Source organism: Heloderma suspectum, chromosome 15 (genome assembly GCF_057233095.1).
Source record: "Heloderma suspectum isolate Gila_16-S chromosome 15, 16-S_ref, whole genome shotgun sequence".
Taxonomy (NCBI): domain Eukaryota; kingdom Metazoa; phylum Chordata; class Lepidosauria; order Squamata; family Helodermatidae; genus Heloderma; species Heloderma suspectum.
In genome coordinates this window covers 1,130,709-1,157,269 of record NC_139472.1, presented here as the reverse complement: position 1 = coordinate 1,157,269, position 26,561 = coordinate 1,130,709, and the positions used below count along the sequence as shown (strand labels likewise).

Sequence of the window (26,561 nt, the reverse complement as noted above, 5' to 3'; positions counted from 1 at the left end):
AGCATTTCATCGTGCAAGCTCCCAAACGCAATCCAGAGAGCACAGCCGAGTGAAAATTAGGCTTTAAGTCCTTAGGGTCGAAGAGGGTGTAGCACTGTATTCCAGGTCCTCCTCTATGTACCTGAGGTGGGGGTGGGGACACAGACTTTGGGGCTGTTCATATGGAATAGCACCATTATGTGCGAATCAGGTCTTTCTCTCAGATCTGATTTCTGGAGGATGGGCTGCTGAGATGCTTGGTAAGCCCAGACTTCCAGGAGCATTCCGTTCTGCTGCTGCCACCCTAAACTGAATTTTGTCTGTGTAGGTGGGTATAGATAGACTCGCCTTCCTTTCTCTTGCCTGGCCAGCCTTGAACCAGTGCTGAAATTGAAATCTTCTTTCTCTAGTGGATAGTTCTAGCTTGCGAGTGGACACTGCTGTTATCAAGCAAAGAGTGCCGATCTTACTTAAGTACCTAGACTCGGACACAGAGAAGGAACTACAAGCACTTTACGCGCTACAAGCATCAATAGTAAAACTTGAGCAGCCTCCTAGTAAGTGCACTGCATGTTCTGGGGTGTGGGCTGCCATTTGGGCTTGTGTTGGATTGGTATAAATTGGGGGGGAAGATACTTTACTGGTCTGGTTGGAAGACAGTGTGACCATGGTTGTGTGTGCCCAAAAGCCAATTTGCCTTACATTTCCTTTGTTTGTGTAATTTTGCTTCTGCTTATTAGGAGGGGCCACTGGAAATCCTATTGAGCCCCCGTTTGGGTTTGTATATGTCTCCCTGTCAGCTGCCTAAAAATGCAGCCTTCTGAGGTCATCTTGCCCCATTCTGATAAGAGCCAGAGTCACCAAGGACTACAGAGCATATACTGGTCCATACAACTCTAGCATTTCCTTCTGTTTTAAACCATTCCCCTGCTCTTATCTGAAAGCTTCTTTAAATGTTAGCAGTCTGGGTTCTTAACCTGCCTGAACAGTCCTTCAGTTTAGAACACAGGACAGGGGAAAACCTATCAGTTGCAAGCCCCAGAAAGGGCTCTCACCTGGAAGCACCTTTAGAGAGAGTGTTCTTTGCAGCAGTTAGCAATGTTCTGAGTGTTTTGTTGGCTCCCCTGATTGGGAAGCATTGAAAGGTCAAACTGAAGAACTTTCCAAAATATGAGGTGGGGGCTGGGGGCTTCAGTACACTTTGGCATTTACAATTCACATTTTGAACAGAATTGGCTTGTTATTTCTGCATTGACTGCCAGCCACAAAGTGCTGTTCAGTGGGTATTCTTCTCTTCCTTTCCTCTCCCTGCAGATTTGTTACGGATGTTTTTCGATTGCCTGTACGATGAAGAGGTGATATCAGAGGACGCCTTCTACAAATGGGAAAGCAGCAAAGACCCAGCAGAACAGAATGGGAAAGGCGTAGCATTAAAATCAGTCACGGCATTCTTTACGTGGCTACGAGAAGCCGAAGAGGAGTCAGAGGATAATTAAACTGAATACAGAAAAACAAAACAGAAACAAAAACCTAAAAAAACAATTTAAGTATTTTTTTAAAAAAAAGTTTCACGTCTTCGCCAATCACAGTGCAGCAAGGCCAATTCTCACGCAGAACCCCCCCACCTCCCACATGTGCACGAGTGGGAGCAGAAACAATAGATATAAACGCAAAGGCGATCATGGAGGACAAAAACGTACTTGAAAATTCAAGTCCACTTCAAACCTGAGGGCAGGAGCACTAAACCAAAATACATCTATTATTTATAGAAAATATTTTCTCTTTTAATCTTTTTTTCCTTTTTAAACAAGGACTCTTACTTTAAGAAGAAACAAATCCGTTTAGACAAAAAAGTGAGAACTTTAATTTATTATTTTAAGAACTGCAAATGTCAGTGTAATTTTTAAATTTGCAGTTCCTGTAACAAATTGTATAATAGACAACAAAAAGCAGAGAAATAAATTTCCCTCCCTTTCAGATCCACCTCAGTTTTGTTTCAAAGCACGATAGCGATACAATAAATTCTAAAGGGGGTCAGGAATGAGCTAGGTGAGGGAGATGAACTTTAAAAAAAAATGTCAACAGATCTTTCTGCCTGCCTCTCAGCTTGCTTCCAAAAGTAAAAAGAAGATACGCAACAAAGTGTAACCGAAGGAACCGCGTTTGAGAACACGGCTGTGGACCAGACTGCTTGGAGAATAACTCATTCAGTTGCAAACAGTGGAAGCAGAAGAAGAAGAAGTACTAGTGATACTTTCAGAACCTTTAGAGCAACTTTAAGGCTTGTAAATATATAGAACAAATATTTAAAAAAAAGAAATTGACTCGATACTATTTCTTTTCACTTTGAAAATATAAAGAACAAAATAAAGACAAACCTTGCAAGTTTAAAAGAACAGGAAGTGGCTTCTCTTTTGATGGCAACTCGAACCTGCCTGACCCCTCAGAGCAGGGGGCTGCCTCCCGTTGAGAGGGGCATTGCGTTCCAGATCAGACCTGCCCCTGCCACTTGTGCGTGCAAATGTACCTGTCCTAGGGGGAAGGGGGTAGAGTTACGGGGCTGAATAAAGAGGAGGCGGTCTCCCTTTGGGGAAGCTTTTGTTGCAGACTGAATTTTTCTGTGTCCATGCTTTATATAATCAGGGAATTGCAAAGGTGTATTTCACAGCACTGTCCATCCTTGGTGATCTGCTAAGGTGTGCTGAAAGAGGGTAAATATGTCCATGGATTACTCATGAGCAACTTTTCTGCAGCTTGTTATTTCCGTTACCATTCCCTCCTCCCTCTGCCTACAATATTGCTCTGTGCTTGCTTTATTTTGCCTCAGAGGGGAAAAGTGTGTACCAAATATGGTTAATGCTGCATGGACTCAGAATTTGTGCCTAGGCACTCTGTCTAGTAAGGGAGGTGGGCTGTTGCCTGTGTATTCCAAGACATCTTGAGGAACCGTGCAGAGATGGTTCTGTGCAAGGTGCTGCTCAGTCTGAATAAGTTCCACCTCCCTCACTTATCAAAGATGAACCACCTGCAAGCTCTCACTGTGGTGACTCACCTGCTGTAACAATTGACCCATCAGGAAGCTTTTTGCAATGGCATTGTGAGATATCGGACAATCAGTCATTGTACTTCCAAGCAAAAACTTCAAATAACGTGATTGGCGTTACTTCGCTTGTTAAGAGGTTGCAGTATTTACGTTTGATGAGCAAGAATTGAAAATTGTGGGGTGGGGGAGATTGACGGATTGCCTTCTGTTCAGCATGAGCAGCCATGCCCAGAATATGTCTCAAAGCCAGTCTGGCTGAGAAAATGGAGTTTAGGGGCCATCTGTGCTGGGTGGCACAGAGGGTCTTCACTATTTATATTTCCCTCTGTGTTTCTTAGCCTACTTAATGTAAGACAGTGTACCCCAACTTGGTGCCCTTGAGAGGTTTCATACTTCCAACTTCTGTCAGCCCCAGCTAGCATGGCCAATGACCAGGTAGCATGACAGTTGTCGTGCGAAACATCTGGAGGACACCAGGCTGGGAAAGACCGCTGTAAGAGCACCGTGCCTTGTTTCTTCCCCTGCCTTCAGCAAAGGAGGAGTAACCAGATGGAGCCTGCCCGCTTTCCATGGGATGGAAATCCTGTTGCAGAGGCATAAAGAAGCCTTAGATGTATAATTTCCAATGTTTTGTGATTGAAAGGAGTGGAAACAGAACATGCTGCTGTTCTCTGAACAGCTGGTGCCTGCCCCGCTTCCACGGCTTTTGTTCCAAGAAGGTTGGTGACCAGTGCGTCCACCCAGGATCCATGGGTGTTCTCAGGGCAAAGTTCACGAAGGTAAGTAAGCGGAGACTGACTCTCCTCCTTCCAAAGGCAATGGTTTAACCCATTACTATTCTTGCTTCTTAATAATTACTGTTTTGTTGTTGCTCATATATACATAGTGATGCCATAATAACTGATACATAACAACACCAAATACTGCTCACAGTGATCAAATTTTAACATCAAAGATAGTCACAAATTTAAAGCAACATTAAGAATTTAAACAATCATTTTTATACCAAATCGGACATTAAATCATCCCTAGAAAAAAGGGGTGTTTTAAGGATTCCTGAGTTTTTCATTGCAATAAATAGTAAGACAACTCCATTTTTCTATCAGTTGATCCTCTGTTAATCTCCCTTCTCTAGCTGTTATCGTGTTAGTCAATTTAATCATAGTAGCCATGTCCCAGACCCTGCGACACAAATTATAAACCAAAGGTGGGTTAACCCTCTTCCAATTAAAACTGATTGCCCTTCAGGTCACTCCTAAGAGGTGAATCACCATTTCAGTATCCTCAGAAGCACCTATGCCTCAAGATATCCAAAAAGAACTACTAATTGATCCTTAGGGAGTACATATCCCAAAATTAAATTGATCTCATTCAACATGGAGAACCAAATAATCATTGGACGAGTCCAAAAGAGATACACAAAGCTCCCACATTTGTAAGAACATAAGAAGAGCCTTGCTGGATTGGACCAAGGTCCATCTAGTCCAGCATTCTGTTCACACAGTGGCCAACCAGCTTCCCATGGGAAGCCCACAAGCAGGACATGAGTGCAACAGCACTCTCCCACCCATGTTCTCCAGCAACAGGTGATTTATCTTCAGCCTGTGTATAGATATTAAATTTAGCTGGTGTTAAGCACCATCGAAACATAAGTTTATTTTAAAAAGTCCTTCCCTTGGGGTTGATCTTCCAAATCCACTCCCATATAACCTGTTACTATTTTGGGGAGTGTAGAACAAAAAACAAAAAGGACAAACCATGGTTTAATTAACTGTGGCTTGTTGAATTACGGGTTGTCGTTATATGTGAGCCTGGAACTATGGGTTGTTAACCACAGAGAGAACTGATGGTTTGTTTTTGGGTTGTGAACTGTGGGTTGTTTAAACCATGGATTATTAAGTGTGAACCCAGAACAGTGGGTTCTTCACAGGTTGTTTCGCCAGGCTACATAAGCAGTAGGCAAGAACAGTAAGAAAAGAAAAGCCGCTCTATATGCCTCTACTACACTGCTGCAAAGGCAGTTGGGATACAGAGATGGAGTGGGCAAAGGAGGAGGGAGACAACGCAGGGACTGAGCAAACAAACCATGGTTTGTTCAATTGTCTGCCAGAGAAACCCTGGGTAGAGCAACAAACCCTGGGTTAAAGAAACCATGGGTTAGGGTTATTGTGAACCATCCCCCAAGGTTTGTTTGGCAGACCATCAGACAAACTGGTTTGTTTTCTCAGTTCCTGGGTTGTTTCCCTCTTCCTTTACCCACTTCCTCTCAGTATCACAACTGCCTTTGCAGTAGCCTTCTTGACAGGGCTGTTACAAGGATGGGTAAAATAACAGCACATTATTTTGGTACCAAACAAGAACCACAACATGGAGGTTTGGTGGACTTTGAGATGTTAGGGTGGACTTTGAGATGTTAGAGTGGGCTTTAACCCTAGCCTCCCCCACCCTCCAGCAGTCTGTGTGGGAGTGAGAGAAGAAAACTAAGTCTCCTGCCCATGGGCAGAAAGCAGCTTGCTTTGCCTATCCTGTCCCCCTACCAGCTTTGCCTTGAGCCCCTCACCTTTCTTTCCCCTTCGCCTCCTGAATCTTTAGGCATGGATGTGATTGTTTATTTATTGCTATGGACCCAAAATGTGTACTGTGTGTTTAGGGGTTAAACTTTAGGAGCTTGTACTGAGCCTCAGCTCCTTATCCCTGGCAGTTTCCCCAGTTCTTTCCCCACTTTGAACATCAGGCCTTTAGCCCCTGCAGCATGTATCTGTGTGTGGTAAAGTGTTGTCTGAGCATGTACAGAGAACCCTTTGTCTCAAATTGCTTGGTTTGTTAGAGTGGCTCACAGTGGCCCCAACACCTTTATTTCCTTTGAAAATGATCCAGAAAATGGAGTTGGTCCAGAACAGGGTTGCTAGATTACTTAATGGAGAGTGGACAGTTTGGGCACATTATGCTTGTGCCTTGGCATCCATTTCTGGGCCCAAATTCGAGCTTTGCCAAGCGTCCCTGCTGAATGAGGCCAAGTGCATGGCTATGAGAGGGTGGGCCTTTTTGATGATGGCCCCCAGTTGGGGAACTGCCTTCCCAGAGTGGTTTGCCTGCCACCATCTCTGTGGCCTTTTTGGTACCAGGTAAAGGCCTTTCTTTAAAAAAAACCCAATCACCCTGCCCTATTCAGTAACGCATAATAGTCATTCAGACCGCAAATGCCCATTCTGACACTTGGTCTGTTAAACTGCAGGCCTCATGGTGGTACCACCTAGATGGGAGGAAGAGTGCTGGAGAACTCAAAAGCTTGCACATTTTTGTGGAATTGTGGTTGGTCTTAGAGGTATTGCCCAACTGTGGATCTTGTGTGTACACACACACACACACACACACACACACAGCTACTGATGAGGGCAGAAGTCAAAACGCTTAGCTCTAAATAGGTTTTGAAATTCCTCTGTTGTTACTCTACCTTACCATATAATATGTATGTATTTTATTTATTTCATTTCTGTACCACCCAATAGCTGAATATCTCTGGGCCGTTCACAACAATTAAAACCATAAAATACGACATGATAAAACATAATATAAAGCAAAATATGCCGAGCAGCAGCAGCACCAAGACTTAAAGCACAGTGGCAGATTCAGAAATGCCAGAAACAGACTAGAATGTATGAGGAAGATGAGGCGAACAGTGGAGTACTTTCAGCACGTATTTAGCACTTAAACATTTCGGCTTCCATTGCTAGCTGCAGCGTGGAGCTTAAGGCTGACTGCATGATTTGTTGTTGTTTATTCGGTCCGTCGCTTCCGACTCTTCGTGACTTCATGGACCAGCCCACGCCAGAGCTTCCTGTCGGCCGTCGCCACCCCCAGCTCCCCCAAGGTCGAGTCCGTCACCTCCAGATTATCATCCATCTTGCCTTTAGTCGGCCCCTCTTTTGTCTTCCACTTTCCCTAGCATCAGCATCTTCTCCAGGGTATCCTGTCTTCTCATGATGTGGCCAAAGTACTTCAGTTTTGCCTTTCATATCCTTCCCTGAAGTGAGCAGCCTGCCTTCATTTCCTGGAGGATGGACTGGTTTGATCTTCTTTTAGTCCAAGGCACTCTCAGAATTTTCCTCCAGCATCACAGTTGAAAAGCATCTCTCTTCCTTCGCTCAGCCTTCCTTATGGTCCAGCTCTTGCAGCCATAGGTTACTATGGGGAATAAAAAGGTAAAGGTGTCCCCAGCCAGTCGTGTCCGACTCTAGGGTGCGGTGCTCATCCCCGTTTCTAAGCCGAAGAGCCAGCGCTGTCCGAAGACGCTTCCGTGGTCATGTGGCCGGCATGACTGAACACCGAGGTGCACGGAACGCTGTCACCTGTCCCGCCAAGGCGCTATTTATCTACTTGCAATTTCTTGCTTTCGAACTGCTAGGTTGGCAGGAGCTGGGACTGAAGACGGGAGCGCACTCCGGCACTCGGGCCTCGAACTGCTCTCCTGCCGACCTTCCGGTCTGCAGTTCAGCGTCTCAGCCACTGAGCCACTGCGGGGAATACCATTGCTTTCACTATGCGGACCTTTGTTGTCAGTGTGATGTCTCTGCTCTTGACTGTTTTATCAAGGTTTGTCATTGCTCTCCTCCCAAGACGTAAGCGTCTTCTGATTTCCGGGCTGCAGCAGCGTCTGCAGTAATCTTTGCGTCTAGAAAGACAAAGTCTGTCGCTGCCTCCGCGTCTTCTCCCTCTATTTGCCCGTTATCAGTCAAGCCGGTTGCCGTAATCTTGGCTTTTTGAGGCCGAGCTGCAACCCGGCTTTTGCACTTCCTCCTGCCCCCTCCGTCAGGGCGCCCTCGGCGCCTCCTCGCTTTCAGCCATCGGACTGCCCGATACGTGCGTATAAATTACACACCCGCCCACCCACCGCATGCGCGGGGGCGGCGCGGCCCCGGCCGGCCGTGCGGCAGAGCGGGCGCGCGAGGCGCCCACGAGCGCGCCCGGGCCGGCCGCCGAGACGCCTGCGGCGGAGCGCGTTCCGGGGCTGCGCTCGCTCGCGCGCTTCTCCGCGCCGCCGCAGGCGGGCCCGCGCGGCGCGGCGCCCCACAGCCCGAAGCCCCGGCCGCGCTCTCGCCCCCGAGGCGCGGGCCTGGGCCTGGGCCTGAGGCAGCCGCCCGCCCGACGGCCTCACGAGGCTTCCTTTTTCCCGCCAAGCGCGACTCGCGCCCCGCCCCTCCGAAGCCCCCGCCGCGCGCATGCGCGCGCCCCGCCCGTGTGTTTTTGTTCGAGCGGCTGAGGTTTTAAAAACACGCCCCCCCGGCCGCGGCGACGCCGGGCGGGGGCCGGCGCAGCGCCTGCGTGAGGCCGCGACTCCGATTGGCCGCCGGGGCGAGCCGAGCGGGCGGGGCTGCGGGCTGGCGTTCGAAAGGCTCCCGCGGCCGCCCATTGGTCTGGCGCCGCCCCGGCGCCGCCCCTTCCTGCCTCCCGCCGAGGCTCCGCTTCCCCTCCGGTGCCGCCGCCGCCATCGCCATTGTCGAAGGGCCGCCGCCGCCGCCCGCCGCCGTGTGCCTCCCGCGGGGAGGGGACGTGTCCCTGAGCCGGTGAGTGGCGGGCGGGGCCTGCTGAGCCGCGGGGTCAAAGGGCGCGAGGGGGCGGGGCCGCGGGCAGGCCGGAGCGCTCATTTGCATAGCAGCGCATGTGACCATTTTATGGCGGCGCCTGGCGGGCCGGGGCGACGTTCGGCCGCGCCGCCGGCCTGGGCCTGGGCCCAGGCAGGCGGCCCCGGCAGCGCGTGACGCCCCCTTGCGCCGCCTGCGCCTGCGCGGAGCAGCGGGCGGCGCCGCCGAGCAACGGCCGGAACTGCGGGGAGCGCAGCGGAGCGCCACGAAAGCGGCGCCCCCTGCGAGACCCGAGCACGGCGTTGGCACGGGCGCCTCGCGGGGGCGGCCAGCCCGTTGCAGCAGCAGCAGCAGCAGCTGCGGCAGGGAGCTCTTTGGCACCCGTGGAGCAGCTTCCGGAGGTTCCGGGCCTCTGCTCCCATCAGCCCCAGCCAGACCTGGCCAGGGTCATGGGAGCTGTGATGGGAGGGCGCGCCCGGCCGAGGAGGCTGCCTCAGAGTAACTAGCATGTGTAGGGCAAGATCCTGTGCGTGCTTGAGCAGCAAAAAGGGCCTGCAGCTCCCAGCACTCCCCAGGCAGCGTTGTAGGACTTTTTTTCTGGCTGGGCCATGCTGGGAGTTGCAAGCCTTTTTTCTGTCTAAACATGTACAGGATTGCACCCTTATTCTGGCAGAAGCTTTCATGGATTGTAGCACACTTCCTCAGATGCAGTGTCATAGAATAGTAGGTTTGGAAGGGGCTTATAAGACCATCAAGTCCAACCCCCTGCTCAGTGCAGGAATCAAACTGTAGTTCATGTATAGAGATGCATATCTTGAAGTAATTATTTAAATAATGTTGTAGTGCATCTCACCACAGAGGAGAAAGACTGGCCAGGTGGCCTCCTGCCTCCCTGCCTCTACTCATTTCACTGTCAGCATGGTGCTAACTGTGGATGGGCAACAGTTCTAATGGCTTTTGATGTTTTAAACTGGAACTGGACAGGACAGATCTTCAAACAGAGGATTGGCCTCTGTGGAAGAGGACACCTGGCCACCCTTGAAGATGGGAAAGGTGGCCAACTGGCTGGCTCCAGAATGGCCCACGTCTGTGGCCGGGTGCAGAAGTGCGACCCTTCTGCCCCTATCCTCCTCTGTTTGCTTATTCACTTGTTATTATTTCTATAGCGTCATCGGTGACGTGGAGTGTGGTGCTTGACGAAAGAGGACAGGTCCTTACCCCAAGATGTTTACCATTCCATGCAGGGAGAACAAATGTATACTTCAACACAGGAGTGAGAGAGAGAGAGAGAGAAAGGCAGCAGTGGAAGGGGAAGCAGTGCTGAACAAGGGAAGCAGAAGTGTTCCTTGTAGTGACATGTGCTCGGGCTTAGTTCCAGAAAGGCCAGGAGCGAACGGGCTGGTGTGCCAAAAGGTTAAACAGAGAAGGTGGGTTTTGGGGAGGGATTTGCAGGAACAGTGAGGGGAGGAGGTACTCTGCAGGGGTTCCAGGCATAAGGGGCAACAAGGCGAGTCGCATAGACCTGAGAGTGGTAATGCTGGAAGAGGAAAAGTTAACAGCAAAGATGTATCCTGACATGAGAGCAGAGACAAATCATAAAAACTTTGTCTGTCTCCTGTGTAAAGCCAGCAACCCCCAAACTGTTGCAGATGTGCTTCTGGAGCACCTTCTTCCAGCCTTCCCCCTGCTGCTGGGGCTGATGGCTGAAGCAGCCAGGGGTTGGACCCACATTACCAGTAGAAACCGCAGAAGTGTAGGCAGACACCCCAGGATCTTTCTTTGGGTAATTCTGTTGGGGGGTCCCATCTTCTGACTTCATCCGAGATTGGCTTTTGCTTCTCTGACTCACATGCGGTGATGCTTCCTTAAAGTTCCACAAAGAAGTTCCATCAACTGTGGAGTTTGTCTCACTTTGGATTCAGCAGGGAGGACAAAGGGCAAACCGACCCTTGCAGAAACATCAGAGGTCTCAAGGAGGAATGCTGTCCTTGTGTGTTATTTTAAGCCAGTGCAGGATTTCCAGTTGAAGTTAGGTTGGGCCACAGAAAGGGTTGATTGTGTTCCAGTAGGAAGATGTACAAACACAGTTTGATCCAGGCACTACTGATATTGTCACCGGAAACTGTTTACCCTACTAATGAGAGGTGGTAGACGGTAGTGCCTAGGTGACTGAGCTGTATATTGGGGAGCTCAAATCTCATCTCCACCACAAACTTGCTAGGTTATTTATTTATTTACAGCATTTTTACCCTGCTCTTCAGCTGTAAAAGGCTACCAGGGCTTTTAAAACAAGACACTCCCTGCCCTAGGCTTAGCATCTAAAAGACATGACAAAAAAGGAAAAGGGCGTTTGGTTGTTTGTTTGTTTGTTTATTCCATTTATATCCCACTTTTTTTTCCTCTTACAAGCAACCCAAGGTGGCTCACATGGCCCTCCTTCTCCCCATTTCATCATCACCACAACCCTGTGAGGTAGGCTAGGCTGAGAGTCAGTGACTGGCCCAAAGTCACCCAGCCTAAGTGGGGGCTTGAAGGAACCCTGGTCTCCTGAGCCTCAGTGCAACTCTCTCACCACTGTGCCACACTGGCTCTCCCAACTGGACTGGGAGGAAGGAGGAGAAAAGTGCAAAACTCAGGCACCCGTTCTTAGTTTCAAAGATGGACGTAGGCGAGTCACGTCCTCTCTCAGGCTCGCCTCCCACATCTGTAGTGGGGGGCTAGTGCTACCCGTCAACCTTACAGGGCCCTCATAAGGCAGCCCTCCCCACCTCGGGCCTTCCAGATGTGTTAGACTGCAGCTCCCATCATTCTTAGACAGCATGGCCGATGGCTGGGGATGATGGGAATTGCAGTCCAATCTATCCAGAGGGCACAAGGGCTGCTGCAAGGTAGTGTGTAATGTACAAATGCTTTGCCAATGGTTTAGAAAAGCAAAGTATGATTCCTTATTAAAGTGTGGGCCAGCCAGTGTGAGGACCTCCCCAAACGACTACAGTTTGCCCATTTATAAACACCCTGCATCTTGTGATGTGGAAGCGCCCAACCAAAAATAAAGTGTGGTACTAGATCCTCAAGTGACGCTCTTGCCCAGAGAAATGTCCGGGGCTTAAAGCTCACCTAGACCGTAAAGTGAGGACGCTCAGTCCCATCCAGAGCTCTGCATTGAGTTTGCTCTTTGGGAGTCTAACATGCATTTTGACACTGTCAAAGAACAGCTGATATATGGGTTTGCCAGCCAAAGAGCTGGTGTTAGTGAAATGAGCCAACATCTCATAAACAGGCAGCAGGAAAAGTTTAGAGGTACGTCTTTATTTGAGAAGCAGTTTGGCCAAACATTTCACTTTGCTGTGGAGGATTCCCCATGTTGTCAGAGATGCCTGCTGTTCACTTACAGCAGGGGTGGGCAACCCATGGCCTTTCAGATGTTTTGGCCTTCAACTCCCATCAGCCCTAGCCAGAATAGCCAATGGTGAGAGGTCAGGGGAGGTGTAGGCCAAGCTGTCTGGACGGCCACAAGTTGCCCACCCCTGACTTACAGAAAGAAAAAAATCCGTGTGTTATTCCAACCTTCCTTCATTGAGCTCAAGGCACATATTTTCTTGCTCCCTCCTGCCCATTTTATCCCCCTCAACAACCCTGTGAGATAAGTATGGTGGAGAGAGCCCCCAAGATTACTTAGGGGCCTTTGTGGCTGAGTGGGGCGGGGAGTTAAACCTGGGTCCCCCTGATACTCGGCCAGCTGTCTTAAGCATTTTGTCACAACTGAAAGCGCTGCCATCCCTCTATGAATACTCGAGAACAAGTGTTACTTGAACTCTGTGGGGCTGACTTCTGAGTAGATCTGCTATCAAATGGGACAAAATGCTTTGAGACTACAAGCATTGGTCCGTTCTTCTCCAGGGAAGTATATTTCACCTGCTTTATACAGAGTGTAGCAGAGGTTTTACACTTCCAAGCCATGTTACTAAAAGCAAACCTTGTTAGCAGCTTTAGTGCCTGAGATAGGCAAAATGCATCAAGTGGTACTCAGCACAGTTCGTGTTGTGCGATTGCCTCAAGATAAGAGATTCAAAGATGTACGTGCTTTGGAGGGGCAGCTCTCTTTAAAAATGCACTCTGGAACATGAGCAAGGTCAGAGTCCTCATAGGTATTTTGGTCCCACGGAAATATATGCAAAGCACTTTTAAATACTCTGTATAAATGCTTACTTTCAGTGATATTAGAATGTAGATCAGGGAAGGTGAGACTTCGATTTGGATAAAAGTAAAAATAAATGATATGTGTAAGCTTTTGGGTCACACAGCACTCTTCTTCAGGATGAATGGTTTCCCTGCCCTTGTGAGCACCAGAGGCGGAGGCGCACCTCAAGTCACCCAGATCTCTCCGTATTCTTTCGTTGCAGAAATAAGCATCCAGAAAGTTTGCAAAATAAGCCTGTCCTTTGGGAGGTAATTCAGAACAGTCTTTATACCTTTGTCTGAGTAGAGCACCTGGCTGGAATCATCCCCCGCCACCCCCACCCCCCACACACAACACTTCTGTAAAGACTGCTGCCACCAGAACTGGAATTGCCTGGCTGCTCTGCTTGAAGCCTGCTTGCTCTGTTTGCAAAGCCTTCCTCTCCGGAGAACATAAAATCGCCCTGAGCCATTTGTGCCTGAGGCCAGAAGAATGTCGGGAATTTGCCCTGCTGTGTGCTTAGAACCTCCACTGCAGCATTTTTTTTTTCATTTCCTCCCTTCAGCCCGACTGTTTCTTATTAAACTGCTGCTCTCAGAGGCAAGGAGCTTGTGAGGCTTCCCGTCTCCCCCACATCACACGTCTCCCCAAGGTGTTTGCGGGGGCAGACAGTTGCACGGCAGGTCGCCACTGAGACCGGTCTGTGCTCCAGTCGGTGGAGCTCCAGCTTCACGCCCCCAAAGTCATCACCCTGAGGAAGGAGGGCGGTTTTTCCTTTCAGCTCTGGCCTCTGCTGCCCTGCTAGCCAGAGGGAGTCATCTTTCTTCGGACTCCTGAGTGTCGTGTTTCATCTGCTTTAACAACGGAGAGGCAGGGAGCTGAAGCGCCCAAGACGCGGGCCTGTTCTGCTCTGCCCCCGGCCAGTTCAGCAGCGCTTGTTTGCCGCTGCACTCCTGGCTTGTGGTGGTGTTTCCTTTGTGCTCGTTGAGACTCTGGCGAGGGAGGAGGAAGACGGCCGCACGCGCGGAGCTGGCAGTAGCCCTTGGGGCCCCTTTTAAAGATCACCAAGCCCCTGAGAGTGTGCGGCAGGGCGGTAATGTTGAAAGCAAGCTAATAAAGTGGCAAGGAAGAGTGCGTTTGGCTGCCATCCACAACTCTAGTGAGCTGCCCTGGCCCCTTGGGCCTCCAGCTCTGAACGCTGCGTGTTCACATGGAGGTCCTGGCTGCTCTGCCCAGAATAGGAGGGCCACGGATCTGGAACGGGAGTAACATTTGGCTGCAGTCCGGATGGCCGCTGGGTCACTGTCTCTCCACAGTATGCCCGCCACTCACCTCTGTGGGAAGCATAGCTTGGTTGCTCCGTCCGGCACTTCGGCTGGTCCAGGATACTTAGTCCAACCTGGCGCCCTTGAGGTGTGTCGGATGAGAACGCGCCTCAAGGGCCCCCGCTGGCCAAGGCGGCTTCAGTCCTTGGTCCACCGGGTGCTGGGGATTCCCGCCGCACCCTTCCCTGCCTGTGGCAGCAAAAGGTGCTTCTTGCGGAGGCTTCTAGGTGGTGCTTTCTGCTTGTCTTTTGACAACCAAGATATACCGGCCACCTCCTCTGTGACTGGTTAATTCATGCTATTTTGTTTCTTTTGTCTCCACAGCGTGACAGGGATGTAGTTGTAGATGAAGCTTTAAAAAATTACTTTGTTTTCTTCCTGTTAACCTTCTTCACACCAAGTCTTTTCTGCACTTCAGGTTGTCTCTGTTAGGAAGTCCTCCCCTTGAGGTTAAAACCTGGGGCTCCAAAGTGTTACTCTCACGTTGGGGCTAGGCATTAATTTAAATGGCGACCGATCTGTCTGAAGCTGATCCCGCAGACCGTAAGGCGCTTCCACTCTTAATGGGAGCCCCCCTGGACAAGTCGAGTGAGGTAGGGGCCGACCCTTCTCCACGCTTGCCCCCGGACGCCCTCGCGAGGGCTGCTCTGCTCTTCCTCCCCCTGCTTCTAGGAGTCTTGGCTGGGGCTGCGTCCAACCCCCTCCCCCTCCCCTCCCCTCCCCTCCCCGCTGGTGTAACCCCCCTCCCCTGATGCCCCTGAAGTGCCCCCTCTCCCCCTGCTGGGCCCCCTTGCGCCTGTCATTCTGAACAGAAGCAAAACGCCGACCTGCGTCTCTCGCCAGAACCCAGTGAAAGCCGGAAGCGGAACGGGTGGTCCAGCGTGGCTTCTCTCTTTGGACGGGCTGTTCAGAGGAATAGGTGGGGGGGAGCGGAGGAGGCTGCTGGCTGCGTTCCTCCTCTGGTCCCTCTGGCTTGGAGGCCCTTGGACACCACCCCACCCCGGCTTCTCCTGTGACGCTTCCCTCCGTTTCCCTTCCAGACAGCTGAAGACGGCACCATGCCAATCCGCCGGGCTGTGAATTCCTCTGCTCGGGAAACTCCTCCCAAAAGCAAACCTGCGGAAGGTGAGGAGGCCAAGCCAGGTAAAGACCTCCAGGTGTCTCTTCTCCATGGTTTGCAGTCAGGTGGGCTCCAGAAGAGGCAGCGATACCAACGAAGGCCTCACAGCTGTGGGTCGCCCACCGCTCTCGCCGCAGAATGGCAGCCGCTCTGTGAGCAAAGCCTCAGAGCGCTTCTTGCCCGTGGAGCTGAGCTGAGGAATGTGAGATTCCGCTTGCTTGTAGAGTTGCCTGGCCAGGCTCCTTTCATATAAATTAGGTTGTCACCGCAGGCCAAGGATTGAACCCAGGACCTTCTGCGGGCAGAGCAGGTGCTCCAGCCCTGAGCTGTAGCCCCCCCACCCCTTCCCGGGCGCCTGCCTAATCATCAAGGATGGAGACCTTGGTCTCCAGTGAGTGCAGCGCTGGGGGTTTCACTTCCCTTGCCTTATTTGCTGAACTGTGAGCCTGTAAGTTAAAGGAATGGAGGAGACAAACGCAAGGGAGCTGGATTGCCTGGCGGTTGTGCTTCACTATAGCCGGAAGCACAGCCTTCCCGTGCACCTCTGTCTGCCGTCCAGGTACCGGGCACCGATAACTGAGGGTGGATTTTGCCATCGTACCAGCTTAGGAACTACCAGTACATCTGGGTAGCCGCTCCAGAAAAGGCAGAGTAAAATGGGGGGCTGATCTCATCCACCATGCCATTCCTGGGAAGGATTTTGGGCTGTTTGCAAAAATATTTTCCCCTCTGCTGTACAAAACATTTTGCTTTACTGCTGGTGGCAGTAATTCTGCACGTACAACTATTTGCTTGTTGCCGTCTTTTGCCCCTCAGATCCTGATGTCAGTTCGGAAGAATCCGCTTCTACTGTGGAGGAGCAGGAAAACGAGACTCCCCCAGCCACATCCAGCGAAACGGAGCCACCAAAGGACCCCGAAGCTGAGGAGAAGGGGGGTGCAAAGCCTGCTGAGGAGGCCAAAAAGGAGTAAGGAGCGTGGCTGCCCAGGCACCCATGGGGCAGGGGCTGTGTACCTGGGCAGGTGCACAGCCTTCTCCCAGAAGGGATTCAGGCAGTTCGGAGCGGCCTGCTTTCTCTGAAGGCAAAGGGAGTGCAGGCAGCAGCCCCACACAGGCCCCGGTTTGCAACAGCTGTGCTGCAGGGAGCCCTGGCCTCAGCAGAGCCCGCGAGCGGCCAGGGAGTGCGTCAGGCAGGCTGATCCTGTGGGCCGGGGCGGGGGGACGCGCGGGGAGGACCAGAAAAATTAGGTGAGGGGGACTTCCAGGGATTTTGGGGAAATCTGGGAATAGACAGGGTTCACTTCCCACGTCTGCCACAGACTCACTGTGCAGGCTTGGCCAGGTGGTGCTCCGTCGCCCCAGGCCCACCACTTGCCTTGGGCGGACATTGGCGTGGCCTTCCTGACAAGGCTGTTGGACACTGGGAAGATTTCTCAAAACGGAAATGCCTTTGTGGGAATGGCAAGTGTATGTGAATAGGTCCTGAGAGAGATTACTGGGATTCATCCAGGAGCCCACTCATCCATGGCAGGGTTTGGCCACCCAGTGCCCTCCAGATGTTTGGGACTGCAGTTCCCATCAGCCCCAGCCATCATGGCCAGTGTCCCATCCTTGGGCCAGGGATGTGCTGATACATTCTTCACCACTGAGCGAGCAGTCCTACCGGGCAAGCAGAAGGCCCCGGGTGCAAGCCCCCCTTCTCAGTTCCAGTCTCCTCCGGATCTGGCAAAGGGATCACCAGGGCTAGGAAAGGAATCCCTCCCTCTCCCTGCCACAGGCCCTGAAGTGCTGCCGCCAGTCTGAGGAGGCAGCACTGGACACACCTGGGCAGTGCTGTCACTCTGTGCTATCAGAAGGGACCAGCGCCCAGCAGCAGAGCACTTACTGTACCTGCAGGAGGTCCCGGGCCCCATCCCTGGCGGCTCCAGTTAAAAGGCCTGGGCAACAGCGCATTGGAAAACCCTGCTGCCGACCTGAGTAGGCAGCCCTGGGCCATGAAGACGGGCCAAGGGCCTGCCTCGGTACAGGCAGCTTCCCGTGCTGAGTTCCATGTTCTCTGTTTTTAAAGTGAAATCCAAGTTCCCCTGAGCCAAGTAAAACGCCTTTGGTCTGCCAAGCCTCCTGCCTGATTTTTGCGCCCCTTCTTTTCCCTGTAAAGTGAGAAGGATCCGGCTAAAGAGAAGGAGAAGAAAGTCAAGAAGACCATTCCCGCCTGGGCCACCCTTTCAGCCAGCCAGCTAGCTAGAGCACAGAAGCAGACGCAGATGGCGGCTTCCTCCCGCCCCAAGATGGACGCCATTTTGATTGAGGCCATCAAGGTGCGCAGCGGCAGGCAGGGGCGTGCTGCTCTCCTTCCTCTCCCTCCTGGTCTGGGAGCGCTTGTGTCTCTTCTTCTTTGGCTTCTCCTGAGTAGGGCTTTCCCTGCTCAGTGCCTGGCCAAGGAGGCCTTTCCTGGGTGCACCGAAGAACTCTAGGCGAGGGGCTGTGGCCCCCAAGGGAGCTGGCGGGCCGCAGGCAGGAGGTTCCCCAGGTTGGCCTAAGGAATGGGTGTGAGATGTCCTGTTTGAGGAGCCGTTGCAAGACCATATGGTTTTTATCCTGTATGCCGCCTTGAGCGGGGCTTACCCTCTGAAGCGTCCCCAAAATAATTTTTTAAGTAAACAAGTAAGGCCAAGCCAGACACGGCTGTCTCCGTCCTGGTGGCCCTGGCCTCCCGGCCTCCCCACCAGGCGGCTCCCCTCCATGTGCTGGCAGCCTGCTGACAGGCCGCCGCTCTTGCAGGCCTGCTACCAGAGGGGGGGGGCCTCCGTCGTTGCCATCCGGAAGTACATCATCAGCAAGTACCCTTCGCTGGAGCTGGAGCGGAGGGGCTACCTCCTGAAGCAGGCCCTGAAGAGGGAGCTGGAGCGGGGGGCCATACGGCAGGTGAGCCCGCGCAGGGCGGGCGGGGAGGAAGAGTGGGACGAGGCAGTGCGCCGGCGCAGCGGGCGGTGGGATTGGGCCACGGAGCAGCCGGTTCTTCAGGCCATCAGAGTTGCGGTGGGAAGCGGACTGACTCGAAAGCAGATTGCGAGCAGCCCCTTGCGGCGGAAGCGAAGGGGCAGGCGGAGGGTGTTGCGATGTTTGAAACTAGCCATGGGAGGTTTGGGGGGGCACTGCCAGATGCGCCACTGAGCCATTTTGGGGGATTTGTTTTTCTCTAGCCTGCCCAAGCCCCAAAACTAAGCACACGGAACAAAGGTAGTAAACGTGCCATTAGAGTAGGATCCAGCTCTGCGCTGTCCCGCACCCTCCCTTTCACCGGGAGAGAGGCTTTGCCCACATCGTGCCCTTTCCACCTGGGAACACTTGCCCGAGCCCTGAAACAGGCCCCCTCTCTCTTGCTAGGTGAAAGGAAAAGGAGCCTCTGGGAGCTTTGTGGTGGCCCCGAACTCAGGGAGAACCGCCCCCAAATCCAGGGATCGGAAGGTAAGGCTGCTGGGTTTCCTGAGGCTGGGATGCGGCTCAGGTGCACAGCATGTGCTTGACCTGCGAGAGGTCCCGGGATCTCCGGGAAGGGCCCCCCGGTCCTGCCCCCCGGTCCTGCCCCCCGGTCCTGCCCCCCGGTCCTGCCCCCCGGTCCTGCCCCCCGGTCCTGCCCCCCGGTCCTGCCCCCCGACTGTGCAGTGCTGCTGCCAGCCAGGAGAGGCGAGAGGAACGTGGCCAGTGTCCTGGTTCGGTGCAGGCAGCTTCGTGTGTTCATGGTAACAGCATTCTCCGAAGGGCCTGCCGAAGGGGCTTCTTGATCCATCTGGGCCAGGTCTCGTGTCCCTTCAAGAGCTCCAGGGAAGGCAGACGTTCCACAGGTGTAGCCTGTCCCCAGCGATTGTCAGGGCTGGTTTGGGGGCAGCTGGAGAGCAAGCAGCTGCCCCTTTTCTTTATTCATTGATGGTGGCAGGAACAAAAGCCTATCAACTACCTGAGTCCTGGGAGATGAGGGTAGGCAGCCACTTTGAGTATGTAACATGTAGGAAAGTGGGACACACAGCTCTTGGCGTGAATAAATGTTTGCACTGCAAGATCTCCTGGGCTGAGACTGCGTTCCCAAGCCAAAGGTGCTCTGCCTGGAGAAGGGAGGGCAGGGGCTGCTGGCCTCTCAGAAAGTGCTTCTGGCCTCTCTTTCAGAGGAGCTCTTCGGCCTCTGGCCCAGAGCAGCAGGTGAAGCTGGAAGATGTCCTCCCGCTGGCCTTCACCCGCCTTTGTGAGCCGAAGGAGGCCTCCTACAGCCTGATCAAGAAATACGTCTCCCAGTACTACCCCAAGCTGAAAGTGGACGTGAGGTGGGTGGAGGCGGCAGGGCTGGCCAGCCCAGCACTCGAGGCCCGCTCGCGGCATGGCCCTCCTGCCACCTCCGCAACGGCTGCTCCCTCTCCAGACCACTTCCACGCCTCAGGCGTGTGGGTCGGTGCTACCATGGATTGCCCCTGGGCATGTGCAGAGCGGCCCATGAATGCTACCAGAGAAGAGGGGCACATCTTAAAGAAAGGCACACAGGAGCTTCCTTTAAAGCAGGGGTGGGGAGCCTCTTTCAAACCCAACCCCGGAGGCGCGCTCAGGGGCCACACTCCCATGGTGGGCAGGGCCAGAATGCCGCAAAGGACAGCATGTCCGAGCTCAGCATTCCTGCTGCCAGGCACTCAGCCTTCGGAGAGGCCCGTCAGACTTTAGAATGGGGGGAAACTGCCGGAAAGCCGGGAAACTGCCAGAGGTTTGGTGACTTGGGGAGAAGGAGGCAGGGCCTTGTGCGCAGATTCACGGCCTGCTTGCAGGAGGCTTCTGGGCAGGCCCCCCGTTCGGCCTCTCAAGACCATCTCCTGAGCCTCCAGGGGCTTTGTGTCCACCCTGGGCCCAGGAAGGGAAGCTTCTCACTCCTGCTGGAGACACTGTTTCCGTGGAGATCTGTCAGGCGAGCTCTTCACCCTGGCGCTTGGCAGGCTCTCGGGGCCGTGCGGAGCTCAGCTTGGTGCAGCTGGCAGGAGGGAGATGCCACTCTGTCCCCTTCCTGCTTTCTCTGCGAACGGATCCAGCCAAAGTGACCTTTCTGTGCTGCTTCCCTCCTGTAGACCCCAGTTGCTGAAGAATGCCCTGCAGAGGGCAGTGGAAAAGGGCCAGCTGGAGCAGATCACAGGCAAAGGAGCTTCCGGAACATTCCAGGTGGGTGGTCAGCCCACTCCCCTGCAATTCTGGATTCCCTCTTGCTGTTGGCCTCCTGGGAAGACCAGAGGACTCTGGGGCAGGCTGGGCCTCGTCGAGTCTTGGAGGCCTCTCCTTTTATTTTTTTGGTCCTGATTATTTTCTCATTTTGAAACAGCTGAAGAAATCTGGGGAAAAGCCCCTGCTAGGTGGAAGCCTGATGGAAGATGCCATCTTCTCTGCTATTGCAGCCATGAATGAGCCCAAGACCTGCTCCACCACCGCTCTGAAGAAATACGTCCTGGAGAAGCACCCAGGGACGAACGCCAGCCTCCAGGGTAGGCTACCTAGGAGCACCCGCCCGCACCCCACTGCCAGAGCCAGGCAGCTGGACAACTCTGCCCCTTCTTGCAGTGGTGGTCCTCTATCCTGCGCCCCCACTGGCCACAGCGCCTGCCAGCAGTGGGGCAGGTGGAGAACTGGCACAGTTCACCGGGCAGCCTGGGCTGCAAGCCCATTACTCTGAGGGGAAGAATCGAGACTGAATGGTAGATCCTGCAGGAGGATCCTTATGCCAGCTTGTCTCCAGGCCCTCTTACAGCAACCTTCCCCAGCCTGGGGCCCTCCAGATGTTTTCGACTACTGGACAGGAGCTTTGGACTACCGATGAGAGTTGAAGCTTAAAACATGTGGAGGGCACCAAGTTGGAGAAAGCTGTTCTATGGGGAGAGGAAAAGATGGCCGTGACATCCTCCCCTGTGGAGGTGACGCTTCCAAGTTCCCCTCGAACTATTTCCCGCCACTCCCCTCCCTCGGGCCAGATGTGTGAGGGGAGAACGGCCAAGGTTTCCAACAGGGCGGGTGGGGTGGCCCTGCTTCTCCCTCTCCTTGCCCTCTCTACAGCCTGCTGGAATGGCTGCTGGGGGCAACAGTGGAGGGGGAGAGGAGCCTCCTGTGCAGGCCCCGGAACACATGCGAACAATGACATCATGCCTCCCTGGCCAGAGCGCCAGCACTCGATCTCGGGACAGGAAACAGCATCCAAAGGAAACTCGTCACCTGCGCATGCTGGATATATGTGCGTGCCCTCCTGCCCCGGCTGGCCATAAATACGAACCAGGCAGCCTGAAACGCAAGTTGCTGGAGTAATAAACGACAGCAACCAATAAATCCACCAAGGCAAGGGTGGTGGTCTCACACATTTGTACTGGGCTCAGAGGAACAACATTTGGTTGCTCAGTGTCAGGGTCCCAACCCCGCGGACCCCTGAAGAGGAAGAGAGCCTTGGTTCAGCTGGCTCAGGGTTGTGTTTGGAAGAGCGACCAGGACGGGCCTGTCCTGCGGCAGTGGAGCTGGGCTGGGTGAAATGGCCTGTGCAGCTTCCTCCCTCTCCATATTACTTTGCACTTGGAGCTCAGGTTACACCTCCTCGGGTTTTAAAATAGCCTGATGATGCATGCAGCGGCCCTGTTGAGAAAATTGTATGCACGCACGTGTGTGTGTGTGCGCACGTCCGTGCGCACAATCCTTGGCAAGAACAAATGGCTTAATGGAAACAATCCGTTCAATTATCCACACAGGCTCCCTTCTAGATGCTGTTTAAGTGGGGACTGTTCTGCTTGCCACAAGAGGTCGGTGGGCTGCTCGAAGCTCACAGCCCGTGCTTGGATGAATCTGTAGTAACAAGCCAAGGCCATTTGCTCCGGCTTGCCTCAGCCACCTTAGGGGGCCAGTTCTTGAAGCAAAAGCCTTATATGCTTGGAACAGGGTGGGAGGGGAGGAGACGGGGGATGCTAGGTGCCAATTTCAGCATGTGTTTTGAATGAACTTGGCGAGGACTATCCAAGCCCTTATTTTAAGGAATTCCCTGTCCCCAGCTGCCCACCTGGCTCAGAGGGATTGTTTCTTCCCCTTCCTTCTCTACCTAGAGAGGAGGAGGAGAGGTTGGCCAGGCGCAACCTCGGGCAGAAGCATAGCGGAGACTTGTTGTGGAAGAGAGGTGGGAGAAGCGGCAGCCATGGGGGAGGCGTTGAACGCGCAGTGTCGCCCGGTAGATTTCTTCCAAATGGTCTAACAGCCGCTCGGCCCACATGGTCTCTGTCGTTGCTTGAGCAGTGGGTCCCCTCGAAGCCTCTTCCCCCACCCACCCACCCCCAACTGGATAGCAGAAGAGGTCACTTGTAGGAAGGCCGGCTGTTGGCCCTGCACGGGGTTTGTGCTGCTGCTCCCACAGAAGGACAAGCGGAGCCCTCCGACCCCGGCTGATGTCTTCTTTCTCCCCACCCCTGCAGTCCACCTGCTGAAGAGGACCCTGCAGAAATGCGAGAAGTTCGGCTGGATGGAGCAGATCTCCGGCAAGGGCTTCAGCGGCACCTACCAGCTGTGCTTCCCGTACTATCCCAGGTAACCGGTGGTGTGTGCCGCATGGAGCCCCTTCAGGCCCAGCTCTGTGTCCTCCAAGATCCCATGCCAGGCACAGGCTGGGTGCTGTGTGAAGGGCCTCAAACACTTGGGAGGAGCTCCTTCCGTGGCCCAGTTGGGCAACACCCTGATGGCCCTGGCTTTCCAGAGGGGGGGGGGGGCTTCCCCAACCCTTCTGCCCAAAACCCCCTCGACTGAACATATGGGGGGAGGATGTGAACCTAGCTGCTCACCCTGCAAAGCAGGGCTCCTGCAGTCTCCGCACAGTGCTTCCCTTCCCCTCCCGTGTCACCAGCCAAGGCTGGGGATTCTTTCACACTAAAACACTGCCCCTGCCATCCCACCTGCACAGCCCTGGCATTCTGTTCCCGGAGAAACAGAAAGCGGATTCAGAGGAAGAGGGGGAGGAGTCTGACGAGGAGGAGTCTGAAGAGGAGGAAGAATCTGAGGAGGAGGAGGAGGCGCCCCCTCCAAAGAAAAGGTACGGGGGGGGGCCTTCAGTGCCACGTGGCCTCACTGAACAGAATGCAGTGGGGGGGCTGGGCGCGTGGCGCTGGAATCAGCCCTGAAGGCAGATCATCCTCATTTTCAACTGGATGGGGGCAAAGTAACCCCTCTCAGGCTTGTAGCGTGTACAACATGGTGGCAGCAACGGCCCAGCTGCCCCCGTGCCACGAGATCTGTCTGGAAGAGGGGTCAGTGTTTACATGTGCTTTGCAGGGCCTGTTCTGAGATCTTTTGCTCTCCCCGGCAGGATGCAAAAGCGGCCCCCGCCGAAAGCCCGGAACAGGGCCCCCCCACTGGTGAAGCGGCGGGAGGCGAAGCCCAAGCCCCGCAAGGCCCCCCTGGTGCATCGTGGGAGAGCCAAGCCCCCTCCCAAGGCCAGAGCCCCCGCCAAGAAAGCCAAGCCAGCTCCCCCACATGTGGCTGTGAAGAACCTCTCTGGCAACAGCCCGGCCCCCAAGAAGCCAGCCGTGAGCACCAAGAAAGACCTGAAGCCCTCCGCCAAGAAGAGCAAGCCCACCACGCGGAAGTCCCTGCGAGCGAAAAAATGAGTCCCCCAGAGCGGCCACCCGTGCCTCTTCGGAACATGCACGCGCGTTTTAGAAGTGCAACACACATTTGTATCTTAGTTCTGATGCTTAACCCCCCCCCCTGTTTTTTCGTCCATGAGCAGTGGGGAAAACCAGAAAATCAAGTGAACCCTGCAGTCCAAGCATTTCAGTTAGATCTAGGTCCTGATCCCTCTGCCTCCCCCCCTTCCCCTCTGCCTGACCCCCTTTCCCCACCAAGACTAATCACCAGAAACATAGGACTGTTCTTTTCTTCCTTTTTTTAAAAAAAATGTAATCTGTACAGGGTGCATCTTGGCTTTGGATTCTGGGCTTTTAAAACTGGTTGCAAAGAAGATTTATATTTTTAGAATGCGGAAGCGGATCCCCGGGAAGACGGAAACTGCTCTCCGAACACCGCCCCTGCCCCCTCCCGGTCCGTGGGATGCCTTGCTGAGCTCTTGCAGACCAGCAATTCCCTGTGAGCTGGTCTTTCCAGAAGAGATTATCTGGAGTGGGGGGGGCCCCCCGCAGATGCCCTCTTCGTTGTCTTCGTTGTTCTGTTGTTTTAGCTTAGTTGTTCTCCACAGTGTCTTTCTGTCCTCTAAAACCCAAGCTTATGTAAAAGTCTTCTTGAATCCAACTTTTGAAACTTGTTCTTTTAAAAAGAAACGAAATGAACTTTTGTCACTTGTTTGCCCCCCTTTTTAAAAACAACAGATGAAATGTCAGAGAAAGATCCGATTGCTAACGTAGAGCTCTTAAGCAAAAATAAAAACTAGACTCTGGTGGCGATCTTGGGTGTTGTATTTTGCCAGCACCCCAAAAGGGTGGGGCCTCCTCTGGGATGGGCGGGGAAGGGAAGGGGGGGCCTGCCTGGGAGGCTGTGGCAAGGAGCGGGATCTCCTCGGACTCCTGGGGGCTGCACTCTGCCTGGCAGGGGGGAGGCCTCCCCCCCCCTCGCCTGTCCTCAAGGGCCAAAGTTGGTCGTGCCCCATGAGCCTAGTTGTTGACCAGCAGTCCAGAGGAACCAGTTGCTGGCGGGGTGCCCAGAAGTTGGCAGCGCCGCAGCAATGGAGACTTTGAGGGTCGTTCTATACACTGGCCATGCTTTGGTGGTTCAGCACCTGCTGTGCATGCAGACAGTCTCTGGTTCAATCACTGGCATCTCCAGGTAGGTCTGGGAAAGTCACTTCCCGAAGCCCTGGAGAGCAGTTGCCAGACAGTGTGGGAAACAGAGCTGGATGGCCCCTGGCCTGACTTGGTATGAAGCAGCTTCCTAAGTTCCCACGAGGCTGACCACACAGCACTTGTCATCCTCCACGTTGTGGCACAGGCAGAATCCCCAGGCCCAGGCGGCCAGCCAAGCAACTGCTCTGACCAAAAACTCCTCCGGCCATGTCTTCCATTGGGAACTGGACCTTCCCGGCCTCCATTCGGCTGGAAGTGTGTCATTTTTCTCCCCTGTGGAGTCCCCCCCCCGCGAGGTGGGAAGTGCTGCAGGGCCTCCCTCAACGCTGGTGTCTTGGGCTTGAGAAGATTAGCAAAAGCTCTCTGCCAAGCCCTCGGCTCTTAAGAGATGGCCCCCTGGACTGGCCATTATCCCCAAGACTGGACAGGTGGCCCACCCCTCTGGGCGAGGCAGGGGTTGGTGAGCCGTGGCTCTTCAAGGGATTCTTGTCTCCAGGTGGCTCCAGCTGAGCGGTGCCCAGTGCTTGCCCTGCCCCATCGTCCTTCAGCGCGGACAGATGTTTCTCCCTCGGGATCCCAAGATCCCCATCCCAAAATCTTCAGCTTTCCATTGGTGCGCTGTGAACTGCTTGCTGCAGGTCTCCTAATGCTGACTAGAGGGCCAACCCAGATGAGGCATGCATGCATCGAAAGGGGCCCCACGCAGCAACGGTTCCAGGGCCCGCTACGAAACACTGCATTCAGACAGACCTCCCGATGGCCGTTTTCACATCCAGCTTAATTTCTCCAGCTGCCGTGGCTTTTCAGCTCCCAGCATCCAGAAGCCCTGCTGCGGCTCAGGGCTGGGGTGCCACAGGCCCAGGGGCCAAAGCAAGCACCCCCCTTTCCTCTGCCCCTCCCCCCATCCTCTGGAGGTGGTTTCCTGGCTTTTGTGCAGATTTTCCCCCTTCAGCAGAGGCTGAAGAGTCTCCGAAGCGCACGCTAAAATGGGCTGGTGGTTTTGCTCACAGGCCAAAGGCCTCCTGCCCGTTGCCTTTGCTTTCGCCCCTGCTGCAATGCAGCCCAAGAGCTTCTCCAAACCTGAATTCCGCCCTCGGGATGGAAGACGTTCCCCACCTTTGCTGTAACCCTTTTGACCTTTGCTTATTGTGAGCTGTCCAACACATTCTCCTGCCTCAGCTTCCCCAGCTCCTGCTCATGTTCTGCCTCAACGGCGGCTTTTTTATTTTATTTCTTGTGCTCAAGAACCATCTGTCCCCCTTCTTCCTTGGCACTGTACTCAGCCCAAATCTGGCGCTTTGATTCCTTCCAGCACGGTGGCTGGTTTCCAGTCTCTTCCTGACTAAATTGTCCTCTTTGGCTGCAAAAAAAATCATGCTGGCTCATTTGAACAAATCAGCGCTTCTGTGCAGTCAATTCGGCTCAAGCACGCATTATTATTTCTCATTGGTCACATTTATATCCTGCCTTTTTTTCCTCTTGCAAGGAGCCTGCGG

The 26,561-nt window shown here is 53.7% G+C and overlaps 2 protein-coding genes across 41 annotated transcripts in view; both read left to right on the top strand.

Moving 5' to 3' along the window:
• The window catches only part of EIF4G3 (eukaryotic translation initiation factor 4 gamma 3), an 88,188-nt gene extending 85,807 nt beyond the window's left edge, over positions 1-2,381 (top strand). For 27 of the 28 annotated variants that reach the window (XM_084821602.1, XM_084821592.1, XM_084821591.1 and 24 more), the window contains 2 exons: positions 390-536; positions 1,294-2,381. In XM_084821602.1, coding sequence (XP_084677728.1) covers positions 390-536; positions 1,294-1,475 — 329 coding nt within the window. In that variant the 3' untranslated portion in view covers positions 1,476-2,381. The remainder of the gene's footprint in view (positions 1-389; positions 537-1,293) is intronic. The other variant, XR_014786002.1, reaches the window with a different exon arrangement.
• Positions 2,382-3,539: 1,158 nt separating this feature from the next.
• On the top strand, positions 3,540-24,670 carry HP1BP3 (heterochromatin protein 1 binding protein 3). Of its 13 annotated transcripts, none has more exons than XM_084821620.1 (14): positions 8,495-8,586; positions 13,008-13,053; positions 14,528-14,702; positions 15,150-15,252; positions 16,046-16,196; positions 17,388-17,547; positions 18,011-18,154; positions 18,617-18,697; positions 19,394-19,548; positions 20,332-20,422; positions 20,580-20,739; positions 22,693-22,804; positions 23,175-23,303; positions 23,577-24,670. In XM_084821620.1, the coding sequence occupies exons 3-14, from the start codon at positions 14,616-14,618 to the stop codon at positions 23,875-23,877; spliced, it is 1,674 nt and encodes a 557-aa protein (XP_084677746.1). In that variant the 5' UTR covers positions 8,495-8,586; positions 13,008-13,053; positions 14,528-14,615; the 3' UTR covers positions 23,878-24,670. The 13 variants fall into 13 exon arrangements, with proteins under 13 accessions (XP_084677744.1, XP_084677739.1, XP_084677738.1 ...); XM_084821622.1 differs by having other exon boundaries at positions 12,922-13,053; positions 15,150-15,234; XM_084821619.1 differs by having other exon boundaries at positions 12,922-13,053.
• Positions 24,671-26,561: the final 1,891 nt, after the last annotated feature.